The sequence below is a fragment of the Delphinus delphis genome, chromosome X (genome assembly GCF_949987515.2).
Source record: "Delphinus delphis chromosome X, mDelDel1.2, whole genome shotgun sequence".
Lineage (NCBI taxonomy): Eukaryota > Metazoa > Chordata > Mammalia > Artiodactyla > Delphinidae > Delphinus > Delphinus delphis.
Window position 1 is genome coordinate 94,348,561 of NC_082704.1, and position 20,873 is coordinate 94,369,433.

Genomic DNA, 20,873 nt, shown 5'->3' on the forward strand with positions numbered 1-20,873 from the left:
TTTGTCGACTGAGAGACTAAATACTGAAAGACATCAAATCTGTCCATTACATCTACTGATGTAATGCAGCCCCTATAAAAATGCCAGTAGGACTTGTTTTCTGGAAAGCTGATTCTAAAACCTATTTGAAAATACCAGAGGCCAATAATACTCAGGGCGTTTTGAACAAAAACAAAAAAGTAGGAAGTCTAGTGGATATAAAATTTTATTATAAAGCTACAATAATGAAAATAATGTGTCATTGGCACAATGTTAGGCATAATAGAGTGTTCAGAAATGATACTTGATTTGTGAAGGTTAACACTGTACAGCAGTGAAAAATAATCTTCAGTGAATGGTGCTGGGTCAAGTAGATACCCATATTAAAATATGAAAATGAAGCCCTAACTAACAGCATATACAATCTAGTTGGAACTCATTTTTGTAAGTGTAAAGATAAAAGCTAAAATAATAACAATTACAGAAGATCACATGGGAGAATATTTTCATCATTTGGGAGTTAGAAAAAGTTTTGTTTTGTTTTTTTAAACAGAACACAGAAAAAAAATCCCACTAATCTCATATAGGAAAAGATGAACAAATTGAGTTATGAAAACTTAGAGATTTCTATTAATCAATGGCACCAGTAAGAGAAGAAAAAGGCAAATCAGAAGTTGGGAAAAAATATCTCCAACACAAGGAACCAACACTGTTTGTACGCAGGATATATAAAGAACTCCTTCACACTAGTCAATAGAAGACTGACAATCTAATAGAAAAAAAGAGACCTGAACTAGTACTTCACAAAAAAGGATGTTCAGATGGTCAATAAACATATGAAAATATCTTCATTCTCAATAGTAATAAAGAAAAATGCAAAGTAATCTACTGCACACCCAACAAAATTATGAAAATAGAAAAACAAAAAACAGGGTTGGTAAAAATATAAAGTAATCAACTTCCAGGCATTGCTAGTGAGAGGATAACCTGGAACAACCTATAAGTTATAAAACAGTGAAAATAAGTAGACAAATGCAACAAAAATGGATGTCTCACAAACATACTGTTGACCAAAAGTACTTAGAAACAAACACACCCTGTATGAGTCAATTTATATAAAATATAAAAAAGTCAAAGTTAACCTATGGTGTTAGCAGGAGAGTATTTATACCTGGGGAATAAGAAGGGACTAGTGTTTGCGAGGAGGAAGAAGAAAGTTTCTGGGGTGTTAGTAATGTTCTATTTCTTCACCTGAATGATAGTTACACAGAAATTGTGATGATTTGCAAAGCTGCACACCACTGCTTCTCAATCCCAAGTGACTTTTGCTCTTCAGGGGACATTTGGCAATGTCTGGAGGAACTTTTCATTGTTACCACTAGAAAAGGGCGGAGTACTACTGGTGTCTAACGGGTAGAGGCCAGCGATGCTGCTAAACATCTTATAGTACACAGGACAGCCCCTCCCCCTCCCTCCTCCACCAAGAATCATATTGTCCACAATATCAGTGATGTTGAAACTGAGAAATCCTGTTGTACACTTGTCATTTGTGCCCTTTTGTGTAAGTTAACGCTAGTTTTTAAAAAAAAAAAGCCATGTGCATGTTTTTTATTCATAAACAGAAAGGATGCTAGCCTCTTTCCAAGTTTTCCTCTTTCTATTCATTTGCTTCTTGTTAATTTGATTTGTTGTCCTCTAGTGGTCACTAAGGGTGGAGAGGGACAAATGCTCCTGCAAAATTGTATACAAGCAAAACTATAATTGAGGAAATTCTGTCCATTAATTATTTCCTCTATAACTCATTATTTGACTATACTGGAAGAACCTTTATATCCAACTCTGAAATGCCAAGTAAAGGAAAGCAGAATTGGAGAAAGCATTATCCCACACAGAAACAAATTTTCTAGGAAGAGTCCAGGGTCTAAAAGAGCAACTTCTGCATTACTTACATGAGTCACAGATGTATCATGTTTCTTTTAAGTAGAAAGCAAAGTGCATTATTGATACTTTTCTGTCTATGTATATGGAGAAATATCCAAAGTAAATACTTTGATTTCATGGGAAAAACAGGAAGGTACCCAGGATTATTTCTGCATCTTGATTTGCAGATGACTAAACTCAGTTTAGAAAAAGAATACCAATATCAACAAAAGCTACGTTGCAACACATTATGTCAATGATTCCATCAGTGCTCATTCCCCCAGATCTGGTAAATGATGCTTGCCAATGACTAAGAGGCAAGTATGAAGAGGAATTTATGCGAGACAAAGAACTGAAGATGGTTGCTTAGGTAAATCAAAGTAATGTATCCAAAGAAAGAAATGAGATAACGTAAATGGTTCATTTCTTTAGAGCTGCTTATCTCAATGTAGTGTGGAAACATAATATGAACTGCTCAATTTATGATCAATTTTATGAAAAAGTACAGGAGAAATAACATTGGTTAAATAATGCAATCAGTGAACACAGGAGACCTCAATAGAACACAATCGTCCTCATTCAGAGAAGTTGGAAATGAAGGTCACTCACTCTTACTACTAAACTATTCACTTTTCCTCCCAAGATAGCCTCTTAACTCCTATAAGAGAATGAGTTAGTGAGGATAAAAGATAAACCAAACCCAACCAAACCAGGTAAACCTGATGTGATGCCAGCATCCCCGACCTCAACCACAGGAAAGAGAGGTCAACATGGAGTTGCCTGGAGATGAGATTATTACGTGCCATCCAGAGCAGAAGAGATGAAGGGACCTTGGGAGGGAGAAAACGTACCAGTTGATCCAGGGTCAGATTTCTTAAAAGGATGGAGCTTGGCATGCCCAAGGAGTAGTAGAGACCTTATCGTGCTTGGACTCCAGTTCAACTGAACTTAGAAAACAATGACTCTTGATGTGCACCCTGGCTGGCAGACTGAAACCCTCAGCCACGACATTCCCACAGGCTAAACATGGAGGCGAATGATAAAGCTGTCTCCCTTCACCCTTTCTCAAGAACTAGCTTGGGAGGAAATTCAGGGGCTACTTCAGCTGATGTGAAGAGCAGGCTGGATATATGATACTCATCTCGCCAGTCACCCCAAATGTCTAAGAATGTCTCAAGGGCAATTGTCTGTGCCTTCTGAGAAGCCACGTGGAGCCAGGTATGGCTCTAAGAGAGCCAGAGGGTGGTTTTCAGATGCAGCAAGAGACCATGTTCTGTGAGGCTTCCAGTTGTACTGTGTTTTATAGTTTAAAAAAATAAGCATATTGTTCCGTTTTTGTCTGTCTGTCCCTTCCTCTCTCTCTCTGTCTCTCTCTCTCACACACACACCACACCCTGCCAAGGCAGTGCTGAGCCTGTGGCTGGGCTACACTTTAGTTCTACTCTCTATCCCTACCTTTTAAATACTCTTCTTCCGTCTTGCTTTCCCCCACTCCAAACCCTTCCGTCATCAAAACTGACTTTCCACGCAAAGGCAAGAAACTCACGCGACTTTGGCACAGACGGTGCAGCGCCAGCTTCCATCAAGGCCTGAGACCCGGCACTGGCTGCACACTCTGAGTGAGCAGGCCTGGCACGGGTCTCCGCGGTCGAATATCAAGCCCAGGTTTCTCTGACAGTGAGCACAGACCCTGCCGGTCTCTTGTTGAGTCTTCCCACTTCTACGTTTTGCTTCCAAAAGTTCACTTTTCAGCTTCCTGGAAGAAGAGAAAAAAAATCACTTACAAAATTCCCCAAAAACAAACCAGAGGAGCAGAGCTATCTTCATTTAAGGGGTGTTTTCATTTGCAAGAATATTTGAAAGAATCAAGGAGTTAGAGTCAAATGACTCAAAAAACACAATTTCTCCCTCCAGAATCAATAATCCTTTGATCTCAGTAGTGGAAAAACATAATGTTTCTGTTTTAATTTGACATCTTCCACTAGCACTACTATTTTGCTATTAGTATTTATTTACATTCTACTCTATCTTCTCCAGGATATCCTTGATACCATAACATGGGAATACAACCCCAGTCTACAGGCATGCACAATACCATGTTCTCTCCTTGCCTAGATATATTACATGAGGCGAGAGTGTGAAATCAAGCTTGGCAACATGGGTACTTTCCTTAAGAGAGCCAATGAAGAGTTTGCTGCAAAGACACTGTCCATCATTTCAGGTCAAAATGCTTCCGCTTAACATAATGAGGGTTTCCAACAACTTCCACTGACCTAGGGGCTCTGCTATTAGATATGCCTTTCTTTGAATAGAGGTTCCATCATGAATTAGTTGTTCAACCTTAAACAATGATTTACCCACTCAACTTCAGTCTCTTCAGTTCTAAATTGGGAGTATTAACATTCTGCTGGGACTGTTTTTTTTTTTTTTGCAGTACGCAGGCCTCTCACTGTTGTGGCCTCTCTCGTTGCAGGGCACAGGCTCCGGACGCGCAGGCTCAGCAGCCATGCCTCACGGGTCCAGCCGCTCCACGGCATGTGGGATCTTCCCAGACCGGAGCACGAACCCGTGTCCCCTGCATCAGCAGGCGGACTCTCAACCACTGCGCCACCAGGGAAGCCCAACATTCTACTGGGACTGTTTTTAAGATTAAATGAGAAGATGCTGGACTAGGAGGATGCGGAATTCACATCTCCGCACAACTAGGGCACCTCACAGGCACCAGTTGGGGACCACGGACACCTAAGGGGACAGGAGGAACCCCCTAGCAACCAGGTAGGACGTGGGGAGTGGGGGGTAGTGAGGGGGAGTGAAGGGGGAGGAGAAGTGGAGGCAGGACAAGACCAGCGCCCCTGAGGGGTGGCTGTGGGAGGGGAAGGGATCCCACCCGAAGGGGGAAATTGGGGAACCACTGGAAGGGCAGAGGACCAAAAGGGGGTGTGGCCAGGTTTCCACTGCCCACTTGGGCCCCCAGGAGCCTGCTGAGATCCTCTGCCCACCAAGGCCGCCTCCAGCCACGCAGGTCCTGAGGGAGTGGGAGGGAGGGAAGGGGGAGCAAAAATAAAGGCCGGACCAACAGGACCAACACACCTGAGGGGTGGCTGGGGGAGGGGAGGAGTTCCTACACCCAGCGGGATCCACTCACAGGTTAGGGGTCCAGCGGGGAAGGAGGAGAACAGAAGGGTACGTGGGGTGGGGGGGGTTAGTGGAGGAACGGAAGGGAATGCAGCCAGCGCTTTCCCTATCCACTTAGGCACCAGGGAGCCTGTTGGGCTCCGGGGCCTAATTCTCTGCTCTCTGGAGCCTCCCTCCTGCCGTGCAGAGCCCAAGCCCACCCCTACACGCCCACCCAGGGCCTCACCTCTACACTTAGAGACCCCCTCCAACGGGCCGGGCCTAAACCCCACCCACACACCCTCACTCAGGGCCCTACCTCCAAACTCCGGAACGCCACACTCCAGAAGCCCTCCTTTCCACGTGCTGCCTCTCGCCTTCCCTGCAGGTCCTAAGCAGAGGCCCTGCCCCACGCTTGAACTTTGCCCTGCCTAGGCTCCACCCCCAAGGCCTTTTCCGGCTGTGGTCCTGAGCCTGGGCCCTGACCCATGCTCAAACGTCACCCCAGCCACCCCCATGTAGGTCCCGCCCCACCCTAGACCCCACCCCTGCCTAAGTTCCACCTCCCACCTAAACTTCTCCCGCCACAGCCAAGGCTTTTTTTCCCCCCGTTTTTCCTCTTTTAGATTAGGGCTCTGTTTTACCTTGCTGATTTCTTTATATTTTTACTTTTTCTAATAAATCTTTTATTTTTCTAACTTTATTTTATTCTTTATACTTTGTTATTGTTCTGCTCCTTTTGGCTTGTTCGCCTTTTTTTGTTTTTTCCTCTTTCTGTTGTGGTTTTATTTTTCCTTGTTGCAGTTGTTTCAATTGTATTTTAATTTTTCCTGATACATTTTTTATCTTTCTAATTTTATTTTATTTTTTATTCTTTGTTATTGTATTGCTCCTTTTTTCTTTTTTTTCTTTTTTTTTTGGCATGCCACATGACTTGCAGGATCTTGGTTCCCAGGCCGGAGGTCAGGTCTGAGCTCCTGTGGTAGGAGCTCCGAGTCCAAACCACTGGACTAGCAGAGAACCTCAGACCCCAGGGAATATTAATCGGAGTGAGGTCTCCCAGACCTCACTGTGATGACCTCCCAGTGAGGTCATCTCAGCACCAAGACCAGGCTCTATCCAACTGCCTTCAAACTCCAGTGCTGGACGCCTCAGGTCAAACAACCAGTAAGACAGGAGAACAGCCCCACCCATTAAAAAACAAAAAAGAAACGACAAAAAAATATGTTACAGATGAAGGAGCAAGGTAAAAACCTACAAGACCAGATAAATGAAGATGAAATAGGCAACCCACTTGAAAAAGAATTCAGAGTAATGATAATAAAGATGATACAAAATCTCAGAAACAGAATGGAGAAAATACAAGAAATGTTTAACAAGGATCTACAAGAACTAAAGAGCAAACAAACAGTGATGAACAACACAACAATTGAAATTAAAAATACTCTAGGAGGAAACAATCGCAGAATAACTGAGGCAGAAGAATGGATAAGTGAACTGGGAGAAAAAATGGTAGAAATAACTGCCGGGAACAGAATAAATAAAAAAGAATGAAAAGAATTGAGGACAGTCTCAGAGATCACTGGGACAACATTAAACCCACCAACATGCAAATTACAGGGTTCCTAGAAGAAGAAGAGAAAGACAGAGTCTGACAAAATATTTGAAGAGATTATAGTTGAAAACGTCCCTAACATGGGAAAGGAAATAGTCAATCAAGTCCAGGAAGCACAGAGAGTCCCATAAAGGTTAATCCAAAGAGAAACACGCCAAGACACACTTTAAACAAACTATCAAAAATTAAATGCAAAGAAAAAATATTAAAAGCAGCAAGGGAAAAGTAACAAATAACATACAAGGGAATCCCCATTAGGTTAACAGCTGATCTTTCAGCAGAAACTCTGCAAGCCAGAAGGGAGTGGCAGGACATATTTAAAGTGATGAAAGGGAAAAACCTACAACCAAGATTACTCTACCCAGCAAGGATCTCATTCAGATTCGATGGAGAAATCAAAAGCTTCACAGACAAGTAAAAGCTACAATAATTCAGCACCACCAAAACAGCTTTACAACAAATGCTAAAGGAACTTCTCTAAGCGGGATACACAAGAGAAGAAAAAGACCAACAAAAACAAAAGCAAATCAATTAAGAAAATGATAATAGGAACATACATATTGATAATCACCTTGAATGTAAATGGATTAAATGCTCCAACCAAAGGACACAGGTTGAATGGATACGAAAACAAGACCCTTATATATGCTGTCTACAAGAAACCCACTTCAGGCCTAGGGACACATACAGACTGAAAGTGAGGGGATGGGAAAAGATATTCCATGCAAATGGAAATAACAAGAAAGCTGGAGTAGCAATACTTACATCAGATAAAATAGACTTTAAAATAAAGATAGTTACAAGAGATAAGGAAGGACACTAGGACACTACATAATGATCAAGGGATCAACCCAAGAAGAAAACATAACGATTATAAATATTTATGCACTCAACATAGGAGCACCACAATACATAAGGCAAATGCTAACAGCCATAAAAGGAGAAATCGACAGTAACACAATAGAGGGGTACTTTAACACCCCACTTACACCAACAGACAGATCATCCAGACAGAAAATAAATCAGGAAACACAAGTTTTAAATGACACAACAGACCAGATAGACTTAACTGATATTTTTAGGACATTCCCCCTGAAAGCAGAAGAATATACTTTCTTCTCAAGTGCACACAGAACATTCCCCAGAATAGATCACATCTTGGGTCACAAATCAAGCCTTGGAAAATTTAAGAAAATTGAAATAGTATTGAGCATCTTTTCCGACCACAATGCTATGAGATTAGAAATCAATTACAGGGGAGAAAAACAGAAAAAAAACACAAATACACTGAGAGAAACAGTGCCCTGCTAAATAACCAAGAGATCACTGAAGAAATTAGAGATAATCAAAAAATACCTAAAAACAGGACTTCCCTGGTGGCGCAGTGGTTGAGAGTCCGCCTGCCGATGCAGGGGGTGTCCCGGTCTGGGAAGATCCCACATGCCATGGAGTGGCTAGGCCCGTGAGCCATGGCCGCTGAGCCTGCGCGTCTGGAGCCTGTGCTCCGCAACGGGAGAGGCCACAACAGTGAGAGGCCTGCGTACCGCAAAAAAAGAAAAACAAAAAAGAAACCGAGAAACAAATGACAACAAAAACACGACAATCCAAAACCTATGGGACGGAGCAAAAGAAGTTCTAAGAGGGAAGTTCATAGCAATTCAAGTTCTCCTCAAGAAACAACAAAAATCTCAAATAAACAATCTAATCTTATACCTAAAGGAACTAGAGAAAGACGAACAAACAAAACCCAAAGTTAGTAGAAGAAAAGATATCATAAAGATCAGAGCAGAAATAAATGAATTAAAAACAAAGAAACAACAGCAAGATCAATAAAACTAAAAGCTGGTTCTTTGAGAAGATAAACAAAACTGGTAAACCTTTAGCCAGACTTATCAAGAAAAAAAAGGAGAGGACTCAAATCAATAAAATTAGAAATGAAAAAGAAGAGATTACAACTGACACTGCAGAAATACAAAAGATCATAAGAGACTACTACAAGCAACTATATGCCAATAAAATGGACAACCTGGAAGAAATGGACAAATTCTTGGAAAACTACAACCTTCCAAGATTGAACCAGGAAGAATTAGAAAATATAAACAGACCAACCACAGGTAATGAAATTGAAACTGTAATTAAAAATCTTCCAACAAACAAAAGTCCAGGACCAGATGGCTTCACAGGCAAATTCTATCAAACATTTAGAGAAAAGGTAACATCTATCCTTCCCAAACTCCTGCAAAAAATTGCAGAGGGAGGAACACTCCCAAACTCATTCTACGAGGCCACCATCACCTGGATACCAAAACCAGACAAAGGTATTAAAAACAAAGAAAATTATAGACCAACATCATTGAAGAACATAGGCACAAAATTCCTCAACAAAGTACTAACAAACAGAATCCAACAATACATTAAAAGGATCATATACCATGATCAAGTGGGATTTATCCCAGGGATGCAAGGATTCTTCATTATACACAGAACAATCAGTGTGATACACCATATTAACAAATTAAAGTATAAAAACCATATGATCATCTCAATAGATACAGAAAAAGCTTTTGACAAAATTCAACACCCATTTATAATGAAAACTCTCCAGAAAGGAGGTATACAGGGAACCTACCGCAACATAATGAAAGCCATATATGACAAATCCACAGCAAACATCATTCTCAATGGTAAAAAACTGAAAGCATTTCTTCTAAGATCAGGAACAAGACAAGGATGTCCACTCTCATCAGTATTATTCAACATAGTACTGGAAGTCCTAGCCACAGCAATCAGAGAAGAAAAAGAAATAAAAGGAAAACAAATTGGAAAAGAAGAAGTAAAACTGTCACTGTTTGCTGATGACATGACACTATACACAGAAAATCCTAAAGATGCCACCAGAAAACTACTAGAACTAATCAATGAATTTGGTAAGGGTGCAGGATACAAAATTAATACACAGAAATCTCTTGCATTCCGATACACTAACAATGCAAGATCAAAATGAGAAATCAGGGAAACAATCCCATTTACCATCACAACAAAAAGATTAAAACACCTAGGAATAGACCTACCTAAAGAGGCAAAAGACCTGTACTCAGAAAACTATAAAACACTGATGAAAGAAATCAAAGATAACATAAACAGATGGAGAGATATACAGTGCTCCTGGATTAGAAGAATCAATATTGTGAAAATGACTGTACTACCCAAAACTATCTACAGGTTCAGTGCAATCCATATCAAATTACCAATGGCATATTTCACAGAAGAAGAAATTTTACACTTTGTATAGAAACACAAAAGACCCTGAATAGCCAAAGCAATCTTGAGAAAGAAAAACGGAGCTGGAGGAATCAGGCTCCATGACTTCAGACTATACCAGAAATCTACAGTAATCAAGACAGTATGGTACTGGCGCAAAAACAGAAATATAGATCAATGGAACAGGATAGAAAGCCCAGAGATAAACCCACACACATATGGTCACCTTATCTTTGATAAAGGAGGCAGGAGTGTACAGTGGAGAAAGGACAGCCTCTTCAATAAGTGGTGCTGGGAAAACTGGACAGGTACATGTAAAAGTATGAGATTAGATTACTCCCTAACACCATATACAAAAATAAGCTCAAAATGGATTAAAGACCTAAATGTAAGGCCAGAAACTATCAAACTCTTAGAGGAAAACATAGGCAGAACACTCTATGACATAAATCACAAGATCCTTTTTGACCCACCTCCCAGAGTAAGGGAAATAAAAACAAAAATAAACAAATGGGACCTAATGAAAGATAAAAGCTTTTGCACAGCAAAGGAAACCATAAACAAGATGAAAAGACAACCCTTAGAATGGGAAAAAATATTTGCAAACGAAGCAACTGACAAAGGATTAATCTCCAAAATATACAAGCAGCTCATACGGCTCAATATCACAAAAACAAACAACCCAATCCAAAAATGGGCAGAAGACCTAAATAGACATTTCTCCAAAGAAGATATACAGCTGGCCAACAAATACATGAAAAGATGTTCAACACCACTAATCATTAGAAAAATGCAAATCAAAACTACAATGAGGTATCACCTCACACCAGAGAATGGCCATCATCAAAAAATCTAGAAACAATAAATGCTGGAGAGGGTGTGGAGAAAAGGGAACTTCCTGCACTGTTGGTGGGAATGTGAATTGGTACAGCCACTATGGAGAACAGTATGGAGGTTCCATAAGAAACTAACAATAGAACTACCATATGACCAAGCAATCCCACTACTGGGCATATACCCTTAGAAAACCATAATTCAAAAAGAGTCATGTACCACAATGTTCATTGCAGCTCTATTTACAATAGCCAGGGCATGGAAGCAACCTAAGTGTCCCTTGACATATGAATGGATAAAGAAGATGTGGCACATATATACAATGGAATATTACTCAGCCATAAAAAGGAACAAAATTGACTTATTTGTAGTGAGGTAGATGGACCTAGAATCTGTCATACAGACTGAAGTAAGTCAGAAGGAGAAAAACAAATACCGTATGCTAAAACATATAAAAAGCGGTACTGATGAACCTAGTGGCAGGGCAGGAATAAAGACGCAGATGTAGAGAATGGACTTGAGGGCAAGGGGAAGCTGGGATGAAGTGAGAGAGTGGCATGGACATATATACACTACCAAACGTAAGGTAGATAGCTAGTGGGAAGCAGCTGCATAGCACAGGGAGATCAGCTCGGTGCTCTGTGTCCACCTAGAGGGGTGGGACAGGGAGGGTGGGAGGGAGATTCAAGAGGGAGGGGACATGGAGATATATGTATACATATAGCTGATTCACCACAACAATGTAAAGCAAATATACTCCAATAAAGATGTATTAAAAAAAAAAAAAAAAGTACTGTTTCCCAACTGTCATCCCCACAGATTCTGGTATAATCGGTTTGAGATGTGGCCCATGCAATGATTTTTTTTAAAGCTTCCCTATGTATTCTAATGCACTGCCAGATTTGGAAAACACTCCTCTAGAAGAAAGGTTCACTCCCACTTAAATGCTTCACAGACATGCCATTCTTTTGTTATCCAGCTCCATTCCCTCCTTCAATACATTTCCAGAAAAAACCAAAAACAGACAAACAAAAATACCCCCAGACATCCCAGGATCATCACACACATCTCATACCACCTCCTTCTACGCTTGTGGTTCTCTGCTTTGTTATACCCAACTAGATTAGCATCTCCCCAAAGGCAGGAACGATGGCTTTAGTTTCTTATATATACTGCTCAGGACTCAATTCTGTGCTAGATCATAAGATCCTTAAATGTTTACAACTATTACCTCTTTTGGGCCTTCAAAGTAGTTTATGAGATATTATGAGCCTCATGTTAACGACAGTAAGCAGTAGAGATAAAATCAGAAAGCAAGTCTTTGAATTCCTAGCCTAATGAGAGATTCATAAATGGAGAACTTTAAAAGTGAGGTTTCCAAAAACCTATGGTTCTTTGTCTCATTCATTCATCCAGTGAGCATTTATTGAGTGCCTATTGTGTGCTAGGCATTCTGTACTTCAGATACGAAAATGAGTCAAAACAGGACACCTACTAAGGACTCCCAGTATCCTTGATGTCAGTCAAGAAGAGGACAAATGATGCAAGATGATTCATCTGCTGCAACAGGCAGCCATACAGGGCACTCTTAAGTCCTCACTCTAGGATAAACAACAAGGTCCTACTGCATAGCACAGGGAACTATATTCCACATCTTGTGATAAACCATAATGGAAAAGACTATAAAAAAGAATATATATATATATATATGTATAACTTAATCACTTTGCTGTACAGTAGAAACTAACACAACACTGCAAATCAGCTGTACTTCAATTTTTTAAAAAAAACTAAAAATATAGTGGCCATATGATCCGGCATTCCCATTCCTGGGCATATATCTGGAAAAGATGAAAACTCTAATTTGAAAAGACACATGCACCCCAATGTCTATAGCAGCATTATTTACAATAGGCAAGACATGGAAGCAACCTAAATATCCCTTGACAGATTAATGGATAAAGAAGATGTGATACACACACGCACACACACACAATGGAATACTACTCAGCCATAAAAAAGAATAATGCCATTGGCAGCAACATGGACGCACCTAGAGATTACCATACTGAGTGAAGTAAGTCAGAAAGACAAATACCATTTGATATCACTTATACATGGAATCTAAAATATGACACAAATGAACTTATTTATGAAACAGAAACAGACTCACAAACATAGAAAACAAACTTATGGTCACCAGAAGGAAAAGAGCCTGGGGGAGGGATAAATTAGGAGTTTGATGTTAGCATATAGAAACTATTGTCCTATATATAAAATAGATAAACAATAAGGTCCTACTGTATAGCACAGGGAACTATATTCAATATCCTGTAATAAACCATAATAGAAAAGAAAAAAAGAGTCCTCACTCTCTTGTCCAACTGAACACAAATGACCAGAACCCACAACACATGCTTTTCTAATCCCTTATTCAGAGCTTACAAAGCATCTTTATGTCCTTTTTTCATGAGCAACTGGCTCCTGAAATTGAGTGTAAGAAAAGTTCCACACAATTTACTTTTGAAAACCTGTAAAGGCTACAAGTTTTAAAATAACAGGATGAGTTCTCATTTGAAGATTGCAGTTGTATTATTTGGAAGAGCATAACAGACCTTTAAACACCTCAGGGCACAGGAGAAATAAAACACTGCCTAGTCAAAACACTGCCTAGGGCTTCCCTGGTGGCGCAGTGGTTGGGAGTCTGCCTGCCGATGCAGGGGACGCGGGTTCGTGCCCCTGTCCGGGAGGATCCCACATGCCGCGGAGCGGCTGGGCCCGTGGGCCATGGCCACTGGGCCTGCGCGTCCGGAGCCTGTGCTCCGCAACGGGAGAGGCCGCAACGGTGAGAGGCCCGCGTACTGAAAAAAAAAAAACAAAAAAAAAAACACTGCCTAGACCTTTAAACACCTCAGGGCACAGGAGAAATAAAACACTGCCTGTAACAATTCATGCAACAATGATAACGCAACACCGTGATCAAAATGAGTAAAACAAAGAACGACCCTAGACTGAGTCCTATCCCAGTAGGCTGGTGGGCCAAAGAATAAGAAACTGAGAACAGGAGGTATTGCAGGATACTCCAAGAGACTAATTCTCTTCCAGAAATAAATTCTATGATCAGGTGCCTGAAGTTTAACCACTTAGCAGCTCCTTAACTACAGTGGGCGAGACCACTTGGAGAAATTATGGCCATAAAGTCAAACATTTATATTGCATCTTTCTTTGTGTTCTATCCACAGGACTTTATTTAGCAATTGGGTTTCACTGAGCTCCCAGTTCTAGAGTCTGAAAAGACTTGGGACTCTGTATAAATCAGGCCACAGGGAAGCAAGAACTTCAAGGTCCAAACACACCAATTGGGAATTCCTAAGGCAATTGGTGTTAATTGTCCCACATATCCTGAGAGCTAACTCTGAGACTATGGAAAAAGCTGGGGAGAATTCCATAGGCCGGCATCAAATATTAAGCACATCGACTCAAGAAAATGCGTAACCTAAAAGTTGAGAATTGTTTTATTTGGCAGACTTTCTGAGGATTTAAGCCCAGGAGGCAGCCTCTCAGATAGCTCTGAGGGGCTGCTCAGAAGAGGGAAAGGAGGACTCAGGAAATATAGAAGTTTTGCAAAACACAAAAAAACAAACACACAAACAAAAAACAGGTAGTCGGAACATCAAAAGATAACCGTTAAGTAAAGTAAACCAACCAAACATCTCAAGTTAATGAATTTAGCGGTTTTCTATGTATGGGAAGATGCAAGAGTCCGGGCTCGTTGAAATCATTCCTTTGATATGCACCTTAGCTACGTAGGGCCAGTATCCAGTTCTTTCCCATCCTGAGTCCCAGCTTACTGGTTTTTCAAATCTCTGAGAAATTGACCTAATTCAATCATATCTAGGATAATTTCACCTTAAATGGACACAACGATTTTCAGACGCTCAAGAAGAAGAGAAAGGATAATGGGAGGGTAACTGCAGCCAGGAAAAGAAAGTGTGCAATTGGAGAATAAGTACCAAGGAGAAAGGGAAGTACAGGGAGCTAGGAGAGAGGAACAGGATGGAAGATGTCTCTTTCCTCTGCTTTACTAGCCCCCACTCACAAAGCAAGGTGGACCTCATTTGGTTCCTGCATTGCTGGTCCAGTCTCAGGAAGGTATCTGAGAAAGGTGAGTTTCTGGGCTGTAAGTATTACGGGAAACACTGACTGAAACTGCCCACCCTGGCCAGGCACCACAGTAACCATCTGCATGAGTTATTTTACAACAGGAGATCCTGGTAAGGAATACAGAACAAGCCACCACCAACCGGAAGAATTCGGGAAAGGTCAAAAGGAGACGAAAGGAGACGCCAGTCCATATGTCCTACCAACCTCCCAGAATCCTCCTTGCTGGAATTCATCTTGGCTGAGGGATGTGTGCACCACCAGCAAGGACCCTGAGTCAGAATGATTGGCCAAAGACAACCCGGAAACTAACCCCATCACCATAAAACCCGAGACTGTGAGCCACGTGGCAGAGCAGTTCTCCTGGGTTCCCTTACCCTGCTGCTCTCCACCCAGGCGCCCCTTCCCAATAAAGTCTCTTGCTTTGTCAGCACGTGTGTCTCCTCGGACAATTCTTTTCCGAGTGTTAGACAAGAGCCTACTCTCGGGCCCCGGAAGGGGTTCCCCTTCCTGCAACATAAGCACAGTATCTGTTCATCTCTCTCATCCACATAAGCTAGAAATGCTTCTGGTTCCAAGTAACAGGCTTAAAAAATTGGTTTCATTTCTTCCCCCCACATACAAGAAATCCAGAATTAGGTAGTTGCTTGTATTAGCTCAGCTGCAAAATCAGGTTATTAAGAATTCATTTCATTCTGATGGTCCCCTATCTTCAAGGTATGGCTAATCATTCTTACGTAAAATGGCCAGGCATCTTCAGCAGAGCATCCAAGTTTAAGGCAGGAAGAATAGGGAGGGCGTGTCAGTTACACCTGTATCTTAATAGAAAAGCAAAAATTGATTCAGAATTCCTTCCATCAAGAAGGACTTCCCTAATGAAGTCCTCCTTAGGTTCCCTTGACCAGACACTGTCACAGCATCACCATTAGCTGCAAGGGAGGCTGGGAAAGTGGAACAACTTGGGACTGCAGATCCCTGCCCTCCTGACATTAGATGTGGTAACGTGACTCACACTGGTCCATGAAATGTGATATGTGACTCCAGGTAAAAGCTATAAGAGCAAGTGCATGGTTTATCACAAACCCTCTTCTTTGCATGAAGAATGGCAATGTCCCAAATAGTGTGTACCCTGTAAGTTTGAGTCCTGGTCTGAGGATGCCATGAAAGAGAGTCCCTAGCCATCTTGTTATGGACATGGAGCATGAGATACAAATAAAGCTTCATTGTTATAAGGCACTAAGAATCTGGGGCTGTTCTTACAGCATCATTTAGCGTGCCCTGACTCATAAATGTATAGCCTAGTTCTTCATCTAGCTGGCTTCGATATATTCTTTTATTTCAGCTTTACTGCTGTTCCCCCAGAGTGGCTTTCTCTGATTACCAAATCTACCACAGATTCCCATCTTATTCTAACTCAGAGAACTGTGTTCTTTTTCTTTACAGCACTTACCATAATTTTTAATTGTACATTTATTTGGCTGTTTTTACCGGTTTAATGTCTTGCCAACTCCTCTGTAATCTCCACAAGGGTAAGACTGTATCTGTTTGTTCAGCTTTGCATTTTATAGCACATAAGCAGTGCTGGGAACATAATGGCTATCATTTAATTGAATGAATAAAAGAGCATAAGCAAAAGCTGGTGAGTGACAGAGAAGGAGAAAGGAGGAGGGAAGAAGGGAGAAAGAAAGGGAGTGGGTGGGGGTGGGGGGAGAAAATCTCAGCCATACTAGGTATCACTGGGCATTCCAGTTAATCTCTCTGGGTCTCAGTACTTCAACTTCAAAATGAAGATGGTAATTCCTTTCCTATCTTCCTCCGAGGGTGTTTGTGAGAGCCAGAGGCAATTAAGCATGGTAGTGTGCTTCATGAATTATAGAGACCTTTACAATATGATGCCATTATTATTAAAAAAGAGAATGAGAAGAGAAAAATGTACAATGCTAGATCGGCTAAGAATTCAAATTAAAATTTGCTAAAACTGAAATCAAACACATTTCGAAAAAGTAATATGAGCCTGAGAAAACTACAGAATGTTCTTAATTACTTGGTAAGGATTTTTAGAACTTTTCCCATCTTCCTTAACCTCATTCCTACACTTTTGTTGACAAAGCAAAGCTATTGTGATTCTTGAAAACGTTTAAAGTCTAACCATTTCCTCTCTTTGTTCTTACCTGAAAAGAAACAAAGAATACTGGAGATGGATGAAAACGTGTAGTAGAGGTAAATATGGCCCCAAATCAACTGTTAAAAAGTAATGAAGAATACAAAGAGAAAGAATATTATGAAAAAGATATTACTCAGCCATAAAAAAGAATGAAATGCCATTTGCAGCAACATGGATGGACCTAGAGATGATCATACTAAGTGAAGTAAGTCAGACAGAGAAAGACAAATGCAATATATCACTTATATGTGAAATCTTAAAAAATGATACCAATCAACTTATTTACAAAACAGAAATAAACTGACCGACATAGAAAACAAACTTATGGCTACCAAAGGGTAAAGGGGGGTAGGGATAAATTAGGAGTTTGGGATTAACAGATACACACTATTATATATAAAATAAACAACAAGGATGTACTGTATAGCATAGGAAACTATATTCATATCTTGTAATAACCTATACTGGAAAAGAATCTGAAAAAGAATAGATACACATATACATGTATAACTGAAGCACTCCACTGTTAATAAATGGAATATTGCCTGCCGTATCAGTAAACAAAGGATGTCACAGTCATCAGCAATTGCAGCCATCAGCCAACGGTGAGCTGTACACTGTACACCCAAAACTAACACGTTATAAATCAACTATACTTCAATTTTAAAAAATACAAAGAAAAAGAAAAAGGAAAAAAGTTGTTGAAGACATTTACTTCCAGCTAACACCAATTCTTTATCTGAGATAAACTCAGGATGCCCTTGTATTTTAAAATATCAGTTTATTCTTTATGTTTCCTTGTTGCTACACAGATACATGTGTATTAACATGCGAACTGATGACCTATATAGAGTTGAAATCCTAAAGACTGAAGAGATAAACGATCTCAACTGTAGTTGAATGATAGAATATTTTCATTTCTATATTCCAGTGATATACTGAAATCATTTTCTTTCTATCCCATCATCAAAAATGTTCAATGCATTACAAAGACTGCTTGCTTTATCACTGCACAGACACATTCCTTTCAAATCAGGAATTGCTTTCATTAAAATTCCCGTCACTTGTGTGTGGCATTACTTTTCTTCTATTACCCTGTCTAGACCTAATTATCCTGAACACTATTTTGCATCAAATACGCTAGGAATTTTAGAAGAGAAGCAATTCGCTGCCTGGAAGAGGAAGCCACAGAAGCTTCACAAAGCTTCTTTGATTCCTTGACATCTTTACACAATCCTCAATCTCATCTAGCAGAGCACATCAAGGCTCAAGAGAAATAATGAGCAAGCGTGGACTGTACAGCGGTCCAGAGCATAAGGCTCTGAAGTCAGACTCCCTGGGTTCAAATCCTGGCCTTGCCCCTTATTTCCTTGGAGACTTTAAGAAAATTACTTAGCCTGTCTGTCTCAAGACTTAAAGAGACTTAACCTGTGTCTCGAAATATTCCCTGCGTAAAAAAAAAAAATCATAGTAGTTACAACCTCATAGGTTTCTTGGGACCATTAAGTAAGATGATGCTGTCGTGAGCATAAGTAAAGTGTGAAGTACAGCTTGGCACACAGTAGTTGTGGAATAGACCATTCTAGTATGCGTCTCCAAATCTGTCTTCTCCATTTCTCTATTAGTGGAATGTTTAGCTAGGCTCATGGCCACTCAGAGTAAAGACTATATTTCCCAGCATGACCTGCAGTTAGTTTTGCCATGAGACTAAATGTTGGCCAATGTGATGTGATCAGAAATGATACAGGCAACCTCTAGGTCATGGCCCTAATGGAAAAGCGGTATCCCTGTCCCTCGAACCCTTCTTCCTTCCCAGAGGCTGGGATGAGAACATAGGGGTGAGCCACCTTGGATGAAGCGCCCAACTCTCAAGATGGTAGAACTACAGAAGACGAGGCACCCAGACCCACGTTATAATGGAGCCACCGTTAACAACATCACAAATCCGCCGAACAGCCCAGACTTTTCCATTAGAGAGCAATGTATTACGTTTCCATCTTGTTTAAGCCATAATTAAAACGTGTCTCTGTCACCCACAGCCAAACTTATTTCCCAAACAAATACAATAAGAACTCTGTAAATATTAGCTCTTTTTATTATTGTACACTTGCAAAGATGTTGCTATCAGGTTTTGCTTCAGCCTCTGCTGCAGTGCCTGCCGGCTAAATCCCTGTCTAAAGCTAGAGTTTCATATTCCTTTAAGAGAGCAAAACCATGGTGACTAACGAAAAGTATTGCCCGAACCAGAAACAATGAGACAAAAATCACTTGAAATAACATATGCGGGCAGAATAATGTCACAGCAGCCTGATGCCAACGGTTGCATGCCTCCTACCACTCCTGTCTTTTGTTCACATCCAGAGGCAATGCCGTCAACACTGGGGCTATTTCATATTTGCCTAAGGAAAATCCAGATGTGACCAGACCTCCTTCCCGTACTCCGAATACAAAAATGTGACTTTTTCATTTTGATTGTAGATTCTGTGTGTAGAACCTATTATTAAAAGCTAACCATCATAAGGCTTAGCCACAATAATGACGGGCACTCTGTTTTAAGTATCATGCTCTTAAATGTTGACAGTAACCCATGAGAAAGACATTATGATTCTGATTTTATAGATAAGAAAGTCGAATCTCAGAAAGGAAACTTCACAGGGCTATTAAGTGGTGCAGTCGATTCAGATCCAGAGTTTTATTTTCCCAAATCTGTTCTTTTTCCTACACCAGGCTCCCCTCATTGCCTCTCAATGTATTAAAATATTGTTGCTCAGAAAGAACACTGTATTTATATTAAGGACTGCTATTGCTTTCCTAGTTGTGCAAAGCCAGGCTGAACACAAAGTTCAGCCTCAGTAAACATGAAGGGCTTCTTCTGCCTGCCCTGCTTCTCCCACTAAATGCCACCTGCCCAAGTCGCCTCTTATCACAAAGTCTTTCATGACAAATAATCCCCAACAGAACTGTTCCTCAACAAACACCGCTATAAACTTTATAAAGCTTTTGATTAGTTTTCAAGTCAAAGGCTATTAAAAACAATCAAGACCATCCAAGAATTGGGGAAAAATTTCACTCAGATAGAAAGCTACTTCACAGAACGTAAATAAGGAACAGAATTGAAAGAACGCTTGACTAAATAAAGAAATCTTTGGACTTCCCTGGTGGTACACTGGTAAAGAATCCGCCCTACAATGTAGGGGACGCAGGCTCAATCGGTGGTTGGGGAACTAAGATCCCACATGCCTCGGGGCAACTAAGCCCACACACCACAACTACTAAGCTCATGTGCCTCAACTAGAGAGCTGCATGCTGCAAACTACAGAGCCCATGTGCCCTGGAGCCTGCGCGCCGCAACTAGAGAACAGAAAACCTGCACGCCACAACTAGAGTAGCCTGCGTGCCGCAACAAAGAACCTGCATGCTGCAATGAAAGATCCCACATGCCTCGATGAAGATCCTGCGTGCCACAACTAAGACCCAACACAGCCAAAAACTAAAAAATAAATAAATAAATAATAAATCTTTTTTAAAAAGAAAGAAAGAAAACTTGCGATTTGTGTCGATTTAATTGTGTTTAGAAATCGTCTTGGGAATTCCCTGGTGGTCCAGTGGTTAGGACTCTGCGCTTTCACTGTCCTGGGCCCGGGTTGAATCCCTGGCCAAGGAACTAAGTTCCTGCAAGCTGCACAGTGCGGCCAAAGAAAGAAAAAAGAAAAGAAAGTGTCTCAAGGAGAGGGGGCACTGTGAAATAGTCATGTCTGCAGATGATACCAAGCACTTTCCGGTAGTAAAACACTTGGCTCATAGGAACATACCAGGAGATCTCTC

At 40.8% G+C, this 20,873-nt stretch overlaps 1 protein-coding gene across 1 annotated transcript in view; it reads right to left on the reverse strand.

Moving 5' to 3' along the window:
- Nucleotides 1-20,873, reverse strand: part of SYTL5 (synaptotagmin like 5) — a 100,683-nt gene that overhangs the window by 66,030 nt on the left and 13,780 nt on the right. The window contains exon 2 of the mRNA XM_060002139.1: nt 3,446-3,655. Coding sequence (XP_059858122.1) covers nt 3,446-3,655 — 210 coding nt within the window. The remainder of the gene's footprint in view (nt 1-3,445; nt 3,656-20,873) is intronic.